Here is a 19,515-nt window from a genome sequence, read left to right as displayed (position 1 = left end):
AGTGGCACTGCAGGCCCATTGGCTTCACACTGGGGTTTCCAGCTGCTGTTACTGCTGGAGGGCCCCGTCCTTCTCACCCTGCTTTCCTCCCACACCTGACAGAACCAATTCCGAGCTATTACGGAGATACCCATCTGTTGCTTCAGCTAATGAGTTCAAAACTGATAGGAAAGCTTCACATAAAAACTCACCAAAATGGGAATACATGGGCTAGTTTCTGTCAGAAGTAATACAATGGTATAAAGTAACTGGGAGTTTTGCTAACTGTGAACAAAGGGGAAAAGTAGAAAGGATCTGAGAATGCCCTATTATTAAAACTGAGCTGAGCATCTTATGAAGAGACAAAAATTGACCTAGCTATACACTGAAAAAAATGCCTATATTGAATTACCTACTGAAAGAGGCGAGGTTATATTTATTTCCCAAGCCACCACAATGCCTACAGATCACACTGCACCCGAAGGACTGTGGTAGACTCCATAGGATCTGCTTTCTAAAATTTGTCCTGAGCCCAGTTTTTAAGGGCCCAGACCTTTAAGGATGACTTTACAGAACAACTGGAGCTACTACCTAAAGAGGGGGTTTCAATGCATACATGTGTCCAAATGAACTGGATGTTTCTGCAGATCTGTCCCCACCTGTGGATACGAATTGATTTCCAAAAGCTGACATAAATGTAATGTAGAAGATAGTCCAGGTACTCAGGCCAGGCAGTCTAAACAAGAGAAATGGCAGCCTAATTAAGATTTTTTTTTTTTTTAGAAATACCAGTTGTTGATGCTGTTAACACTCTGAGCACATTTCTTAATTACAAGATGTGCACTACAGTCCCTTCTCTCAGTCTGTTTGTGTGGGTGCTCTTGGATCCTCCACTTTCAGCACTGGAGTCTGTCCTTACAGATTAACACAAGGAAGCAGAGTGTGAAACACCGTAAATCAGGAAGCATATGAGAATAAACTCAAGGAGTGAAAGACAAAATAGGAGGAAAACTATATTCATAAAGGCAGTAGGGCTAGGCAAATGTTACATTGGGTATATAAGGCTATATATTGCACTATAAATGCTTCACATATATTCCATACCCAGAACTTTTAATACTCTGTGGAGATTACATACATGTGGTCCTAAATACAGCACTCACTCAACATATGAAATACCCCTGCTAAAACAATTGCATGGGATCTAGGGTCAGATAGATCCTTTTGTATGGGAGATCAGCCATTCACATATTTTAATGTTCTTTTAAGTTACTGGAAGAAAAGCAAGACAAGAAGATGTTAATGACAGCAACAGACCTTGATATTTGGTCCATTTCATGGGGGATTGATGAGAAACATATTTTATAATGTGTTTACTAAGACTGCTTTCCCTAAAGTGAACTAAACTTCTATACTTTGACCCTGAACTCTAAAGTCATAATCAACCAAATAATATCCATAAATCGCACTTTTCTTAAGAGGAAACAAGGCACTGCCCTGCCCCAAATTTTATCTTCAAAATGATGGAAATTCCAGCTAATATTTGCACCTGTGGAAATTATACCAAGAAAATAATTCTAAATTATACTGCATAAGAAAGGTGTGCATTTGTATAGTACAAGCTCCACTATTGCACTAAAATGACCAAATATTTACCATTATGGTAAACTAACCAGAAGACCCAGAAGAGGGAAAGTGAGAAAATAGAGGTGAAATTAGAGGCTTTTAAGATAGCACTGAAAAAGGGCAGTTATTAATTTCCAGCCCTGTGAATTTGTTGCTGAAATATGACTTCCTACTGTGAAACAGAATCACTGGCCACAACTGAGAAAGTAATTAAAAATATCATAATAAAACCATTTCATTTAATTTTCATCTAATCCTCATATACTCATACCTGCTTTCTGAAAGTATGCATATTCTTGTCAATTTAGCTACTGACTGAGTTAAAAGTGTGGGGTTTTTAAAAAAAATTGTCATTCTCTTAAGGGACAATGCATGTATGATTGAATTGTCTGAAAATCATAGTAGGACCTAGAGGAAATAGAAGGTGGCATCTTATGTGTCTGTTGAGCTCCTGACTTTTGTGTAGCTCCAGATAAACATTGAAATATAAATTAAATACTTCTCTAAGCAATGATAGTGCAGCCTCATGCTGCCTCCTTATTTTGGTGAGCGTGTTGTGGGTTGCTGAGGGATGAGGAAGAGAGAAGGACTGCTCTTGCACAAGAACCAGTTTCCTCAATCTTGGGAGACAGGGATGGTGATGAGGAGTGTGGATGGTGGTTATTCCCACCAAAGGAGCATTCTTTTGCTTCTGCTTGTAGAAAAGTCTGTCTGTGTAGGAACCTTTCTTTTCCTAACCAAATCTAGTGATTTCAGGCAGTAAATGATGTGTCAAGGCATATTAATTTACAGTTCCCCCAAGCTCAACTTGCAGAGCCATCCGTGCTCTCAGTCCAGCTGAGTATTTGAAACGGAGCCTGCAAAAAAAAGTGCAGTAACAGGTCCTTGTTATGAGGGAAACCACATCATCTCTATTAGGCTGGTTTGGTGATCTAACTTTTGTACAATTTGAAAGACCAAAAATAGCAGACAAATTCCCTTTTAATGTCAACAGAGAAGTCTGAAGTAGTTAGCTGCATATCTCCTTGTTTGTTGAGATAAAGCTGAAGCATATCTTAACATAAAAAATATTTGTCAGCTTGGTCAAATACATAGTAATGCTTAAAATACTACCAAGAATGTTATATGCAAATTAAGAGACAGTTTTTGTCCATATATATCTATAATTTCCTAAGTGCACAGTGTACACTAATAAATGGGATTCTGCAAACTTACATGGAGATATTGAGTGCACTATTGAGTGCTGTAATGTTTAAATGTTCAGAAGGGCAAAAGTATATTTGACTACCTTGCTGGAAATCCTGTTTTGCGTATTAGGAAAGAAAGTCTGTGTGTGATAGTCCCCTTCTAGGCAAGCAATAAACTGTGGATAAATTGTGCTGTATTTGTAATAATGGTCTCACTACTGTCAAATGCAAAAATAGTGGCTGAAGTTAGCAAACAGTCCATTACCAGATTAAAAATCTATACACTGCATCTATGGAAGAAGCAATCTATAAGGGTCCACTAACATACATTCATATCACAAAGGATAATTTCTCAGACTTCATTACATCTGTTGAAAGAATTTAGTATATGGCTGAAATTCAGCATGGTGTTATAAATAATTCTCACTGGCAAAGACCAAAGCGCAGGCCTTGATCACATAATTAATTGATTTATCTGCACAGAGAACAGCTGCCAAATCTTTGTTCATTGGTGTGGTGTTTACTCCTGTGATTAGTCCCGCTGGTTACTGCCACCTTTTCTCAGCCTGGAGCATACCCATCCATAAAAGGTCCTCCACACAGGAGTGGACAAGGGTGCAAACTGCTAGTGATTGCTTCATAATCATAAGCTTGTATTCGTTCTCTGTGGTGGCCCATTTTCTTTTAAGAACAATAACATTTTAGAAAGATACCATGACTGAAGACATATGAGATTAAGATGCCCATAATACAGCACTGATCTAAGCTATATTACTTCTGTAAAAATATCAATTTAAAGGAATTTTAAAACATGCTAACTAGTGCATGGTACTCCAGTTTCCTACCTGCCTTTAATTCCACGTGCATATTTGGATACTGCTCTATGTGAAGGATGATGAGTGAGATGTTCTGTTCCAGGAGAACCAGTGCTCTGGGTAGACACATCCTTGCTGTCTCTGGGCCAGCAGCAAGTAACAAAAAATAACAAACTTTTCAAGATCACTTACCAGAGCTGGGCATGAGGGGATGACCCTCTCCCTTTGCCCTCTTCTAAAGCACTGCACAGAAGAAAGTTACCAAGGGCCGGGCTCTAGCTGAGACTTGCTGCTATCCTGGACATATCCAAATGAAGTTGTGGCTGCCCTTCCCATCACCTGAGGCTCCATTTTGTCACCTGTCCTGGAGTGGAGTCTCACAAAGCCCTGCAGAAACAGCAGGGGTCTAGGCTGCTGAGCAAAACAGTGATCAGGGCAGGAAGGCCTTGAGCGAACAGTAAAGCCTTTTTCTCTCAGCATTTGGAAACTCCCTCCATTTGGAAATTTCATTTGTTTCTCTGTGTGTGTGTGTGCACTATAAACAAAAGGTTCTCACATTCATTCAGGCCAGTTTTGCATCGAACTGAATCCTGACCAAGAGCAAAGCTGTCTCCTCTCCCTGCTGACTCTAAAGAGAAGCAGCAATGACTCACTGGTCTTCACATGGAGATTTCACACGTTTGCCTCAGCATATATGCCAGTTCCACTACATACAGCCTGTTTAGCTTACAGCACTGCTGACTAGAAGGATGTACAGCACCTCCACATCCCTGCTGTGCAAGATAAGCATATGGTACTGATATGAAATGTAATTGATTTTACTGGCACAGCCTGTCCTGCAGCTCACAGGCAACAATCTCAAATAATTTACAGGAATCAGTAATGTGCTGCTAAATTGCAACTATTAATATGTGATATTGCTTTTTCAAACACCTCAGTGAACTATTTGCAATGGCTTCCTTTCTTTCTTTGTAACTTCAGCCTCCTTCTTTCTTTCTCCTTCCATTTATATCCTTCAAATATACTTATCTGAGCACTCTTGAAGGATGACATGTAGAAAAAAAAGCTATACCAAGACATAATTACACTGGCACAGCTAACAGAAAAGACCTAGATGTTTCAAATGTCAGTAGATCTGAAGATGTGTGGGCAGGATTTACAACACTGGTATGTTGCCACTGGTAACTGACTGCATTTTTAACCTTCCCACTGCTGGCTAGCAGTGCGAAAAAGGATAAGTCTAGGAATTTAGCACTAGAAATAAACAAGCTCATTACAACCCTCTAAAATTTATTGTTCTGAAGCTGAGACAAACAAGAGGAAGGATTGTACAAAGGTTAGAGAGGAGCTCTTTCTTCCTGACAGGCAGCCTACACAGCATCTAACCCTTCCAGTTTGCTGGCATGCAGCTGTTTCCTCTGCTGGATCAGCCGTGAGGACCAGTTTTGGTCACTCCACATCAATGGGAAAGGAAAGAGTGAAGCTTTTGCTGGCAATATTTTAAAGGCACAGCCATCTCAGGCAAAAGATGCTTGGTAGAATTCCACTGTCAAAAAGTTGGCAGAAGTCTCCTGCTGAGAGTGAGCAATTTGGAGACACCAAGGAATCTGACAGACTATTAGACCATATAGTGGAGTCAGACATATGATCTGAAGCAGGGAGCAGTTGCTGACAGGGGTGTTACACCCGCGGCTTGGGTTTGATAAGTGAGGACCAAGGAGAAGACCAAACTTCTTGGGCACATAATGGGGGTATTATTAGGGTGTTTATCTAGATGGAGGAGAACAAATTTAGAGCAGGATTCCATGAAAAATTAGAATATGTGAAAGGAGACAGTGAGAAGAGAAAGCCTTGAGAGATGTGATTGCACTTCATATGTTGTGCAAAGAGGGGGGATACTCCCATTCCTTCTGAGAAGTGCTCATTGCAACAGACTCCAGGCCAGGAGGCCCCATACAAGCTAATATCATAAACTGGGGAGAGTTGCATGGGACTAAAACTATGTTATTACACTTAGTTAGACACTTAAATGAAAAATAGCCTCATATCTAGAAAACTCACTGAAATGAAGGCAACCACACCTGCTCAGCACCCTGGCATTTCATAGGGACTTTGCTTCAGCAAGGAGGGAAATTTCACTGGAAGGTGAGCATTTTCAACTGCTCCATTACTGTTAACCCTAAATGTGCATTTAGAAGTCTTTTAGGCAACCAAATTAAGAACTGCGTGAAACCATTCCTGATCTCAAAACACTATTTGCTGGTTTTTTATGATCTTGGAGAGAGCAAACTGTAGATGCCACAGCATTGCCTTTGCTAAAAACAAGCTCTGTACCTATCAGTTCACAAATTCCAGCTGAGAATGATATACAAGAGACAGCGCTCTACTCGTGCTTCAGTGCATGTGATTTAACAGCTCTTCCATTTAAAGACCTTTAGGAGAATGCCAGTCTTTTCCTAGTTTTAACCTTTAAAATGCAGCAAGGACTTCAAGAGCGACTTTGGCATTTCTCAGTGTAACCCACACCTCCCACATGCATCAGGGATGACTTTACAAGCACAGCACCAGGGAAGCAGACATGTCTGAATATGTACCGTCTATGGACCCCTGTAAAGGGATGCATGTCTCCCAGAATTTCACCTCTGCTCCTCTTGGCATCATTCTAACTCCTCATGCTGAGAAGTGGTGTCATTTTTAGCCTCACTAATTTTCAGGGCTTCCCCTTCCCCCCCTCCATTTAATGCTAGCAAGTCAGCTACCACGAGTAAAGCAGGCAGCAGATTTTTCTGTGTCTCTCAGAGTGGTAATTAAAGTTGCTAAAAAAATAATTTAAAAAATTAAAGAAAAGTGAAGTTCTTCCCAGGAGCAATGTTCTCTGCATGATCCAAGCATCAGCTGCTTCTGTAGTTATGAGCTGTGGAGATGAGATTGTCTGGGATCCATCTGTCCTGCCCCAACATGTCAGAGTCATGGGGTATAGCTCAGCTGCTAGGAGATTTCTTATTCCTAATTCATTTTGAAACAATACTGTGGGAGCAAAATCACTGATGCCTTCACCACCTCAATTTCTTGTTTTGTTTGCTATTGCTAGGGAATAGGAATTTTTGTATAAAGCTCATTCATCTTTAATTGCTTTTTCATGGAAGTCATTTTATTACGCCCTCCATGATGACTTTTCATGGGACCTTCTAGGCTTTGGTGTAATGTAAGGACAAGATTGAAGAGGTAGGCATCAAGCCCCCCAAAAGCCAAAGCCTTCATGCAGGTTGCAGTACCCTTTATCTAGAAATCAATTTATTTAAATAATGGATTTACATTTGAGCTGTTTGCCCCGTTCTATGGGTGCAAAGCCATCACTGAGCCAGGACCAAAATGTTATGGCTGGTCTGCGTTCCAGCCTAGTACTAGTAGGGCTCAAGCATTTTGTGTTACTGCTCTGTGTGGCTGAAACTTTGTGACTGAAGTGAGGGAAAGCTGAATTGAAATGTTAAAAAATAAAAAAAGTCTCTGCTGCCCTGGGGAGTGCCCTGGGGCTGCCCCTGGGGCCCACCCTGTGATACTGCCAGCGATGCACACCACAGGATGACTCTGTGTCTGACCTACCAACAGGTCCCCCTTCACAGGAACCCAAAATGGTGTGAGTAAATCTGCTGTGAGCCTGGGGGGTGCTCAGCCTGCTGAAGATGGTTTCCACTTTGGCAGTGTGGATGCCTGGGGCCATGTCCACTTTTCTGTCTGAGGATGTCACACTGCAATGGCCTCTTTTTCCCCTCTACTGGTTCTCATATTAAACATCAAGAAAAATGTGCAGTGCAAAGAATGGACTTTTTTATTCACACTGCACATGGAGTCAGTGGCATTTCTCAGAGGCAGTGTCCAGTTTAGGCAGAAGGATGAAGAATATCCTTCTGTTGGCTAGATTTTCTTGTACAGACCATATGATATAGAGCAGGTGAAGTGAACAAAGACGCATAAAAAATTAATCTAGCAAATTATTTTTCTGATTATTATGTGGCTCCACAATTCTCTACATTATCTTACATCAAAATGTAGCTGAGCAGAAGGCTTTAAAGACAAATTCCAAAACTTCAAGTGATGGTTGAAGAAGTATTTATTATTTATCCATTTCAAAACATTTAAAAATCTATATCTGACTAATATAAACCATATCATAGATAGTTATATGTCAGATGGAAAGGAAGCACCATTATAAAAAATTAAGCACAAAGTAGTATCTATGGAAATTTGCAAAATACATTAGGTAAGATCTGAACCATCTGAGAATCTGAATTTCATACTTTTGGTCTATAGAGAGGATTTCAGTGAGTTCATTTGACTTGTTTTAGAGACCAGAACGTTACTACAGTAGCTTCACACCACTTGAAGATACTAGGAATAACTAAATTGCTCATGGCAGATATTATAGAACACACAATGTATTCCTCTTCCTGGTTTGGTATTTGTTGGGGGGAGCTGTTTTGATTTTAGGGGATTTTTTTTTCCATTTTCAAACATATCTTTAAGTGTAGTAACTGTACTCAATATTTGACGATAACATGCAAACAAAGAGCACTGCAAGTGTCTGTTTATAGAATCTGCAGTGTCAAAAAATCACATGAGATTTTTTCCAGGCCCGAATTTCAAGCCCATTACCACATGCCAAAGATAAAATGATGAGAATTACAATAGTGGGAAAAATTTTCTTGATCACTGAGAAGACTTTGGTCAGTATAATGATGAATTTTTTTTTTTCAAGACAATGTTTTGATGGGGAACATGGTGAATATTTGGGGACTGTTCAAATGCTGGAAATGTTTTTAAGTTGGAGTCAATCCACTCACTCAGTTCCAAAATATTGCTGAAAGGAAAATCTGTGTTAGGCAAAAAATAAATCTAGAGCTATCAGAAAACCTGAGGTCACAGGAATTGGAAAAAAAAACCAACCCATATTTAGTCATCTCACTATGCCATTCTTCACATATTATGGCCTGAAACTAAGGCTATAGGGCTATATTTGACTCTGCTTAGCCATCAATATCCACTTACTGTGAGGGAGCAGTGGTTGCAGAACCTCCAAGTTGCCAATTCCCATAACATTGTATGAATCTTGTCGTGCCTGACAGTTTTCATAAAGCCCAAGCTCCATGAGACTGAAAAATCTCTTGAGAACTCCAGTTTTTGATTACAAGGAGAAAAAGCGATGTTGTAATCCTCATGACTGTAGAAACAGGAGAAAAAATTATCTTTGCTCTGCTCCCAATATGCTAAAAGCTCATTAACCCAGAGGCAAATTAAGCATCTCTGACAACTCACCATGTTTAATTTTTATTTTTTTCTTTCTAAACAGGAAGAAGAGGAAGTCAGAGACGGTTCTGATATTTTTAAAACCTGGTAAAAGCAATATTGGAATTCAGGTCATTAACTTCAGCTGAAAACAGAGAGAAAAATAGACTCCTGTCATTAAGCCACAGAATTTTGAAACAGGTGTAAGGCAAAGTGCACTGTTTGTTTGTGTTTTTTTTTTTAATCACCATATCACAGGAACACTAGCAAATGAAACTGCCAGACAGCATACAAATAATAAATAAATGTTGTCTGCAATTCCTTTTCTCTGAATTAACAAAATAGCCTGTTTTTTTAGATTTTGATTGCCTTGCCTGCTTGAATTGAAAATGCACAAAGCTGGTGCATCAGAGGATCTCACAGAGGGACAAGCCTGACATAGGTTGCTTTGCATAGTCATCCTCCTGTACATCAACAAATAAGCAAGAGCTGCATTTTTTATTTCTTCACGCCCATTTTATTATCAGCCCAGTAGAACTATTGCACTGAACACTGTATCATGTGCTCATTGTGTTTTATGCGATGCTTGGAGTAGCGCAGGGCTCCTTATTAATAAAATTCTGCTGTGCAGCAGATGTATGTGGCAGCCATATATGATCGCAATACACAATAGGAACTGCTCATTTCTACACTGTTTCTAGGGAAGTAAAGGGTTACTAGGGGAAGTGGGGTTTTATCACACATTCAACATTGCACAAAAATAGCCTAGAAAACCAAAATGCTTACATTGAAGTCTCCACATTTCTGTAATTAATACCACAATGATCTATTTTGGATACAGTTAGCATATGCTTTCTGTCCAGTATATGTATAGTTAATGATATCTGGGGGCATGCATGAAAGGGAGAGAAAATCTTCTGAGAAATACTGAGAAAGAAAGAATTTGCTTCAGTATTGGAGGGCAGGGCTTCTCACCACATCACCTCAGCAGAGCTGCCTCTTGGCTGGGGGTGGGGAGGCAGCAACACCAGACACCATAAGTCTCATAGGGCTGGCAGACTGTGCCTGCACTGAGTGTGAGATCAAAACCCATATGTTTCTCTTTCTAGTGACCCTTTTTCATAACTAGATTTTGGGCTGTATATTTTTTTTTCTAGTTAATTTGTGGCTGATGAAAATTTGTAGACTGACAGCTAAAGAAATTGATTTTATTAACAACACCCAACACAGTCCCGAGTATTACAATCGATTCCAAGCCTTCATGTTTCACCTCATCAATTGCATTGCCATGAAATAGGTGTCAGATGTAACTGCCTATGCAAAGCATGGCAAAGACCTGCCACAATTCTGTCTGAATGTATGAAAAGAGCTGAACAAGGAGCAAAGCAGGGGATGATAGACTCCAGTCAGTAATCTCTGAATTTGACCTGGAAGGTTTTCTTCACAGTTGATTTTGTAATTTTGTTCAGTCCTTGATGGCAGAAACAGAGCTATAACAGTAGTGGTGGCTTAGTGCCTTATCTCCTGAAAACAGATCTGAGCTTCACCTCTTCAAGCTGCAGTTGCTGGTACCCTTTGACCAGCACTGATCACTTTGGATGTGCATTTCTGAAGTCATAGGCCTCATTACTCATTACATTTTTGCTGAACTCTGCTGTGTTACAGCATGCACTTTCATTGACTTATGCAGGGCTGTGTATACCTCATGCTTTGCCTCCCTCAGAAATACCTTGCTGGTTTTTTCCCAAGCGCTCGCTTCTACTCCTCTGCGCACGTGCAGCTCACACTGTACGCTTCTGCACCAAGCGGTGTCACATCCCATGCTACCTGATTATGATCGGTAGCTGCGAGTTGATTAATTGACTTTTCAGAAACTCAGCTTGTAAGTTTCCCATCTTTCCCATTATACGTGGGGAATAAAATCAGAGCTTAAACAAGCACAAGAAATGGTTCATTTCCTTCCTGGACTCATCACCTTAAATTAGTGTGAAGGTCCTTGTATGACACCGGGACTTCCCAAATTTTCCCATGGACTGCATCAAAAAATCTCAAGCCTGAACGAAGATTCTTATTAAACGCTCAATTCTGCAAGTTTTCCCCTGCTGGGGGGCTGGGGACTGTGCCTACAAACATGTGGCACTCGTCTGGCTCCCATCTTCTCCAGAAGCACAGACATCCACCAAATCTCCAAGGAGAGGAGCCCCACTGCCCTCAGTGGTGTAAAACCAAGGACTGTTTGCAGTCAGATGCTTTTAGGAAGCAGTGATAGGATGACACCCCAAGTCTGTGTGACCCCACCAAGTCAGCAGCCTCAGCAAAACTCAAGCTTCCCCAGAGGGACTAATTTTGCTTTATAGAACTGGCTGAAATTAATGCAGCCTCAAATCCATAAGATAAAACTAAGGCACTGCAGAAGCATGCTCACCACCCTCCTACAGGTTATCTGACAGCATTTTTGTTTCCCAGAATGTTCATTACTCACTCCATTTTGATGAAATTCATGACTACTAAAGACAACTCCTACTGATCTCCCTGGATCACAGGTTTTACCCGCAGTCATTTGAAGAAAAATAACCAAAAACCCATCCCAGGCCTGAAAGAATTGCTGTAAACCAGCAATGGAGTGTGGATGTTTGCATGCCAGATTTATTATGATCTTTATTTTACAAGTTGCCACAAATGTTTTTATCCCCAAATGGTCCATTTTGAATTTTTAAGAAGACTGTAGCTTTATAAACTTTGAAATCAGTTCTTAGGATCAAGGAGACTGTTACAAGATGTTGTTCAAAACATGAGCAACATAGTAGCAAAATTATTTTTATTTCTATGGGACACCAACCAACAAACGCTTTAGGAAACTAAAAAGCTTGTTTCAACCTCGGACTCAAAATTCAAGTTACAACTTCCTTTAAATACCGTATCAAAATAACAACCTTTAATTATTAAACAAACTAATTAGGGGTTTATACAACCGGGGCTGAATCTCTGCAACAGTACAGAATGGTTCTTAGTAAAAGAGCTGTGCTATGGGTGGGGCAAAGCAATAAATGCTGCCCGATTTTTTTCCCTTTATCAATCTCTATATAAAATAAATACTTAAAGAAATATACTCACATGGTGACAAATTATAAGATATGCAATTTTTTACTGAAATCTGTCTAAAATCTAGCTTCGAGGATCAAAAGTTTATGTGTTGGTGAGCACACATATTGAAAAAAATGAGAATGGTGACTGATGTTTGAGGCATCTCCAAAGGTGTTATTGTATCCTGTGTCTCAGGCTCTTATGCTTCTTATCCATTGATACAGTTCTCCAAATAGAGGACATAAATACCATCCAGGTTTTAAAACATTTTATTTGCATATTAAAAAAATTGTGCATTCCAATAATTAAAATCATTTGAACAAAAAAAAAAAAATGGCACTCGATTAACTGCATTTTACAGCTCGCAGGACCTTGGTACAGCTTTGCATTTATTCGTGTGTTACTCTAGTTTACTGTAGTCCCACCCAAGTTCTTCTTTCATCAACATGCAAGCTCTTTCATGCCACCAGGACCAAAGCCAGACAGGCAGAGGGAAAGGCAGCGCCTTCATTCAGTGTCAGTAGTTCTCTCTATTCTTTTGATGTGAAAGGGGCAGTACAGTCATTTTAAACTTTATCCAACCTCTTTGCATCTTAACAAAGTTAAACAGCTAAAAGAAGTAAAATAAGAAGGCAATGCTTGTGGAATGTACAGTGCATAATTTGGAAGGGCAGATTTCATTACGATTCACCCGCTTGCTTCTCCTGTTCAATTGCTAAAAGGGGGGAAAAAGCAGAAAAGGAGAAAACAAAATGAAAACCGAGAACCTGATATGCATTCACATGACAATTGCTATAAACTACTAAAATAAATGTACATTTTTAGCTACAGATCAAACCAGGGTGTAGGTAATTGTAAATTAAGCGCTGTTAGGCGGTGGGTTCAGGTTTTTGCTGTCTAGCACAGACACAGCCGTGTATCCACCCTCCACCCGCCGCACCCCGGCTCCCGCCTGCCGCCCCTCTTTGTCTCCTCCCGCCTCCCCCCCTCCATCCTTTCCTCCCTCCCTCCCTGCCCGTCTCCCTCCTTCCTTGCCTGACTCCCTCCCTCCCTCCCTCCGCGCCTGCTCCTCCCTGCCGCCTGCCCTCACTCACTTTCTTTTGAAGGCAGCGGATTTTTCTCTTGCGTCTCTGTCTTCTTCAATTTGGACTTGTCAAATTTCTCGATCTCAGCCATGTCTGGTTTGTCGGACATGTTGGCAGGTGTCTCTGCGCACGGAGGGGAAGAGCCCGTTACCCCCGGCCAGGGCTGCCCGGCGCCCCCGCGGGGCCGCGCCCGCCGCACCCAGCGCGGGGACCCGCGGGAGCCGCACGCTCAAGCTCGCTGCGAGTTAAACGCTTCACCCCCGACATATTCAAAAATAATACTAATTTTTGGGAAGCGTCTGTATAATCCAGCATCCCAAGCGTTGCGGTTCGCCGCCAGCCTCCACCGGGGGCTGGTGCCACTGTCTGCGCGCTGCGGAGTACAATAGGGGGGACGCACCCGGCGCTGACCGCGTTTTTAACTCGTTAAGGGAAGAGTAATTAAAAAATACAGCCCGGAGACGGCAACAAAGCCGCCTTGCGCCTCGCACGCCACCGCCCTGCAGCAGCGCGCCCTTAGACAATGCCCCACGCGGACAATAGCCCCCCTTCCTCCTCGCCTCCCTCCCACCCCCCCGGCCAAAAGCCCCCGCGCCCTGCCCTGCCCGCGGTCCCCCCCCGGCAGGGGTGCCAGGTTCATGTTGCCTGTGCTGAGGGACCCGGGGGGGTGGCTGGGGGTGCGGCGGGACCCACCGGTGTCGCCGCGCGGTGATGCTCAGTCCCGCCGCTCGCTGCTGCCGCCGCTCCGCACGCCAGTATAAAGGGCGCTCGCTGGCGGGGCGGTTTTATCCCCGCGCCTATGCAAATGAGGTGATGTCATTTTTGCCGCTTTCCGCGTTTTTCTCTCTCTCTTTTCTTCTTTCCCCCCTTGCTTCCTCCCCCTCCTTCTTCGCCCAGCCCTTCTCCTCCCCGCGCACACGCGTACGCGCACACAAAGCTACACACGCAGACACACACACGCACACAGACACACACACACAGACAAGCACACAAGCACAGCTTTCAGCTCGGCTCGTAGCCGAGCATCGCCCCAGTCTCCTCGGTCCCTGCCCCGGCCCCGACCGACGGGAGACAGCCCCAGGACGGGCCGGGAGGGGCGGCCACTGCCCCTGGCTCCCGGGCCCGCGTCCCGGGGCTGCTGCGTGTCCGGGGCGGGCCGGGCCGGGGGCTGAGCCCGGGACAGAGGCAGGGACCGCGGCCAGGGCAGGGGCAGCCGCCGGCCGCCTCCCGCGGCGGCGGAGGGCTGTGCTTGGCTGGAGCCGGGCGGTGGCTGTGCTCCACGTCCCTGCGTGACGCTCTCCTGGTTGAGCAATATCATCTCGCTGATAACGTTACTCAAATGTCGGCATTTGGAAGGAAAAGCCGAAACCCTCGTCCCTTCAGAGCTCCGGGAGCTGTCGCCGGCGCGCCCCCAACCCCCCGCTGCCTTTGCATCCCGATGCAGGGACAGCAAAATCCCATTGCTGATGTCGCTGCACCCCTGCTGCAGTGGAAGAAGGGAGCCACCCCACAACGCCCCCAGGCCAGGCTTTGGTGCCGGGCCAGCAGACAATGGCTCTGGCCAGATGCCGCCGGGCCCTGCCTCCCAGCCCTGCTCCCGAGCAGCGGGGCGGCCCCGGCCTGGCACCGCCCGCCCGGCCCAGTCAGCCTGTGGCCGGAGGGAAACAGGGCTGGGGCCGAGGACGGGGCTGTGGGGGCCCTCGGCTGGGTCTGGGCTGCTGCCTGCCCCCGCTGCGGTGTTCCAGATGTGCCCAGCGGTTCCCTCGGCTCGGGGGATTGAGACAGGCAGCCCCGAGCAGCAATCGCTCCCAGCCGCAGCATCATCTGTCGCGGTGGGCAGCTGCTGTAGGGGAGGGGGAAGAAGCAGGGAGTGTACGGGACGCGTGATTCCTGTTTCTGCAAACACGGCATTGGCAAATTACTGAAGTATTCACGTGAAAGAGCCGAGAGACGCCGGGGGGAGTATGTGTGCGTGTGCATGAGGCTGACTGACAGGGAGACGGGGAAATCTCTGCGCCTTTGTCTGGCAGCAGCCCTGCACGGGAGCAAAGGCACGCTCGCTTTCGAGGTCTGAGGAGCAGGCATGTGAGAATTCATTTCATTTCTTCTGGTGTACCTGAAAGGAAACCACGGAGCGTATTGCTCCCTGCTCCTTGCCCTCCAGCAGGGTATTTGATGCGAGTGTGATTGATGCTGAATTAAAAGCCCTGAGTCACAAACAGTATTAATACATGCAAGAACTGTAAATACATTTCAGTAAAATCCCGGGGGATGCTGCTTTCTCTGTTTCATGGTTGTCCTCTCCCCCTTGGTTGGCTATTTTTCAAAGCATTTCCAGAGCTGTATTTTTGAGGAGGTAAAATCTTGTCCCCATGGCAATCCCAACAATACTTTCTATAGTAAACCAGGATTTCCAGTCAGCCCACAGTCTTCCTAAATTCGAGCTCCACTGCATTTGGAGATGTGGTGTATAAAGTCTAGCTTCCTCCTGCAGTGCATGAACACCTTCAAAACTGAGATGAACGTGGTGTAAGTCAGGAACTGTGCAAGACTGAAGGCCAAAAGAACCTCTCAAGAAAGCAAGGACCAGGAATAGATCATATAAATTTGGGCTATTTACCTATTTTCATAATAATTGGCATTAAAAATGTTCCCAAGGGATTTTCTGTGTTGGATACCAGCTAACTGTGCTAGCTTTTGAACAAGTTCTGTAAAATGAGGTAATGGCAGTTTACTGTTTTGATGCTTTGGGCATTGAACCTCATGACTAGGAATTGTGAAATTTCCCTGATGATCAGTTCATAAGCATCTCCAGTGATGTTACAGACCCAGCCTTTTCAGTTTTGCCAAAGATTTTCCTGATTTTTAAGTGAGAGTAAATGTAATATAAATATTCTTTAGAATTGTTCTCCTCTATGAATTCTCTAACTTCTCACAGATTTGTCTAAGTCAGTATTCCCCTGACTTAACTGCAGGAAATGTTCTCCTGAAATTAAAGAAGAGTGAATGTTTGTATGACTGGGGTCTGGCTTTTTTTCAGAAACTGCTTGTCCAGTAGCAACATCGCCTTCTTTTCTTCTACTCATTTTGGGACAGAGCCATGGATCCCCTAAATCAGTGTAAACCACAGCCTTAGATGGAGCTTTGTTGCTATCTACAAACCAGACTCCAGTGCTGAGCTTAGATTCAATTATATTTCTGAGATACAGTGACAAAAATTTTACACTGTTGCTGTTTTTTTGCCTTCCTATGCCTTTTTTTTCTGGTGGAGTAATACTGAGGTAGTCACACTACCTTAGTAATGTTACATGTACATTCCATATGAAGGCAGGGTTGTTCTGGTGAAGCAAAATGAGTGTTGTTGCATTTTGGTGGCAAGAGGTCAGCCAATTTCTGTAGAATTAAATGCTCTCCATAATGGTTTGCATTAGCGGTGTGGCTAGAGAAATTGCACCTCTCCTTGTCCTTTTATGTTTGCTTATGTTTGTTATTATTTGGAGAATGCAAGGAAGATGCGTGTTCATGCAAAACTGTCACTTGTTAAGTAACTTCTGAGGACAACAAAGCGCACTTAGATGGGATAGAGCTGACATCCTCAAGAAATGTCTGAGGCCATGATTTGTAAAGGATAGCTAGCTTAGGAATTTTTAGTTGGGATATTAATGAGCTGATAATTTATTTTTTTTAGTGCTTTATTGAGTTTTGTGTCAGCAGTTTATTCCTGTGATTATTAAAAACAATTCAACAAATCAGTTGAAAAAGTCAACTCATATTTGATATTGTAGTACCCTGCTAGACATGCACTCTATCAGTCATTTGCATGCTAAAGGAAAGCACTTTTCAGCACATTGGTGATTCCATTTGCAAGGAGGAAATTGGACCCTTGCTAACAGTTTGCCGCTAACACCTTGAAGGGATGAACTAGGACCAGGCAGCAAGCTTTTTCTTGCCTTCTATGAAATTCGCATTGCAGGAAAGGTAGTGACTGCTAAACCATAGTTCTTGCATCTCATTTGTATGTTCAAATTTGAAGCCTTATAAAAAAACATGAGCATTTCTTCAGGTAAGTACATACTCATCCTCTTTGCTTAAATGTGATGTGAGACTTGCTCAAGGCTGTGGAACGGGGGCTTAATCAGACATTAGCAGCTGTCAGTGGAAGTATCTGTATCTCAAACTCACTTCAGTGGACTTTTCCTTGAACTCTGTCTGAAGAATGTTTTGAAACATGATCAGGAGCACAAATCTTCTAACCTTATGCTTATTCTGCCATAGAGTTTACACATTTATTAAAAAAAGAAAAAAAAGTAAAGGAGCATGCAACACCTATGTGAAAAAGCTCCCAAGGTTAATTCTCACCTCAATTTATTATTCAAAATGGGATTCTAGTCACATAAAATGACTAGTAATCTAAAAATAAACTCTATGCAATTTTCTCCATCATATGGGAAATAAATTAAAGAAAGGGAAGCCAAGTGATTGTTTTCCAGGTCTCAGTTTCACATGTGAAATCTTCTTTTCACATGCTTGACTCTCTGAGAGAGGATGCTTTCTCTCACTCCATATACTGCTAGAGGAAACAGGAGCTGGCAGAGAGCCCGAGAGTGTAAGTGAAGAGACAATCCCTTTGGGCACTCGCTTTCTGCACTGCCTCCCTGCCAACAGCAGCGGGGTGTTGACAGTGACATCAGGGCTTGGGTGTTCAGTTGTTCAAACACCAGAGCACAATATTTGTGGTGTGCCACATTCCACAAATTGCTACCGACAATCACAATTAAAAAAGGGTAATTGATTCATGGAGCAACGTTTTTAAAAGGAGAACCTTCCCATCCCCCCACCACTCGATTTCAGAAGAGGGATTACAAAATGCTTGTCGTAGCTGGACAGGTTCTGGTGCTAATTGGCTTTACAAAAAGTGCCATTTCCTTTTTTACAGTGCTTGACAAAAGGGGAACTTTGCAACAGGTCATGACTTTCAGAAAGTAGAGGGAGAAGAAAAGAGAAGCCAGGCTGGGAAGCTCGGATTGCTGCACAGGAAGCTAAATACCCTCCAGTAGCAGATGCTCCTCTCCCACACCAATCTGCCTGACTCTGTTTTCCCTGCCTTGCTATACCCATAAACAATAAATGAAGAGTGCTGAGCCTTTCTTTAATGCACACGAAAAGCTGTGACAATGCAACAGTTTGGAAGCCAGGCTATTCAAATACTGCAAGTGGAACTCTGCCTGCATGCCATCAATAACAAAGCAAACAAGGTGAGGGGGCCTTCAGCTGTCATTTCTGGCTTTTCAGGGATGCTAAGAATTTATTGCCATCATACTCTGAAATTTCTAATAAATGGAAAAGAAGCAAGAGAGGTATGTTTCAAAGGGATATCTGTAAGTTTGCAGGGAACCACCAAACTTCCAGTTACTTGTCTTGTGTTTTTCACACAGGGCAGGTAGGTACATGGTTTAGCAGTGGAATTGGCAGTGCTGGGTTAATGATTGGATTTCACGATCTTACAGGTCTTTTCCTACTTCAGTTATTGTATGATTCTATATGTAAACAATATGTTTGAAAGCTATCTCTAGAAACAGTGATTGAGTTGCAAAGTACCTGAGTGAACTGAAAACAATACCTTAGCATATCTCCTGCTTGAATAGAAACATCTCTGTGCCAAAGTTTCACGAGTGCTTGCTATCACTCTGAATTTTGCAGCAGCTTTCCTCTCATTTATATGAGTAAAAAACCATAATTTTGAAAGTTGTAAATGACAATATCAGCATTATGCATCACAAAAACACGATGAATCATTTCTCCTAGTGCAGCTCAGCATCCCCTTGTTCCTGCAATGCTGGGTTTCTCCTGAACAAAAGTGCTAATTTTATGGCATGTGTATGGGTGTCAATAGAGATTGCAAACAGAAATCTCAGGCAAATGAAAAGACTGGATTTTTATGCCATCAGTATGAGTTTCTTTCAATGCAAAGGTAAAGCTAGATAGGCATTCAAAATACTGTGGTGTCCATTCAACATACAAAAGACAAGTCAGCTATTCTAATCAGCTTTCCATTGAAAAAGGAATGACAGAAGTAAACACTCAGAACTAAACAATGACTAATAGCGTCAAATTCCCTAGGCTATTGTATGGGCTTTGGCAGTCCCCTTGAGGATTGCCAGTCGACTTGTTCTTAAGAAACAGCACAGAAATAAGGAAATACCCGTCAGAGATCATCCCCAAGATACCCACATTGCATACTGTACTCTTGGATGAGTTTCAGAGTGATAAAATGAACCCAGCATCAGCAATAAGTTGAATTACGTCATTCCAAAGTGGGGCTCCCTCCCTCCACAACCAACATTCTTATGACAAGTTGGCATTACACAGAAGAGCAGTGTAAGTCACTGTGCATGAGCACACGGAAGGACTTATTTATTTAGCTTGGAAAATGGCACTATCTGTGAGGCCACACCT

At 43.0% G+C, this 19,515-nt stretch overlaps 2 protein-coding genes across 2 annotated transcripts; both read right to left on the bottom strand.

Moving 5' to 3' along the window:
- Positions 1-12,227: 12,227 nt before the first annotated feature.
- TMSB4X (thymosin beta 4 X-linked) lies at positions 12,228-13,891 on the bottom strand. The gene is made up of 3 exons (XM_038137233.1): positions 13,753-13,891; positions 13,069-13,182; positions 12,228-12,689 (listed from the first exon to the last, which is right to left on the bottom strand). The coding sequence occupies exons 2-3, from the start codon at positions 13,166-13,168 to the stop codon at positions 12,655-12,657; spliced, it is 135 nt and encodes a 44-aa protein (XP_037993161.1). The 5' UTR covers positions 13,169-13,182; positions 13,753-13,891; the 3' UTR covers positions 12,228-12,654.
- Positions 12,228-17,138, bottom strand: LOC119703711 (synapsin-1-like). Its single transcript, XM_038143882.1, has 4 exons — positions 17,135-17,138; positions 13,753-14,955; positions 13,069-13,182; positions 12,228-12,689 (listed from the first exon to the last, which is right to left on the bottom strand). The coding sequence occupies exons 1-2, from the start codon at positions 17,136-17,138 to the stop codon at positions 13,997-13,999; spliced, it is 963 nt and encodes a 320-aa protein (XP_037999810.1). The 3' UTR covers positions 12,228-12,689; positions 13,069-13,182; positions 13,753-13,996.
- Positions 17,139-19,515: the final 2,377 nt, after the last annotated feature.

This window comes from Motacilla alba, chromosome 1, assembly GCF_015832195.1.
Source record: "Motacilla alba alba isolate MOTALB_02 chromosome 1, Motacilla_alba_V1.0_pri, whole genome shotgun sequence".
Lineage (NCBI taxonomy): Eukaryota > Metazoa > Chordata > Aves > Passeriformes > Motacillidae > Motacilla > Motacilla alba.
Note: the sequence above shows the minus strand (reverse complement) of the source record. Positions and strands in the feature narration are given on the sequence as shown.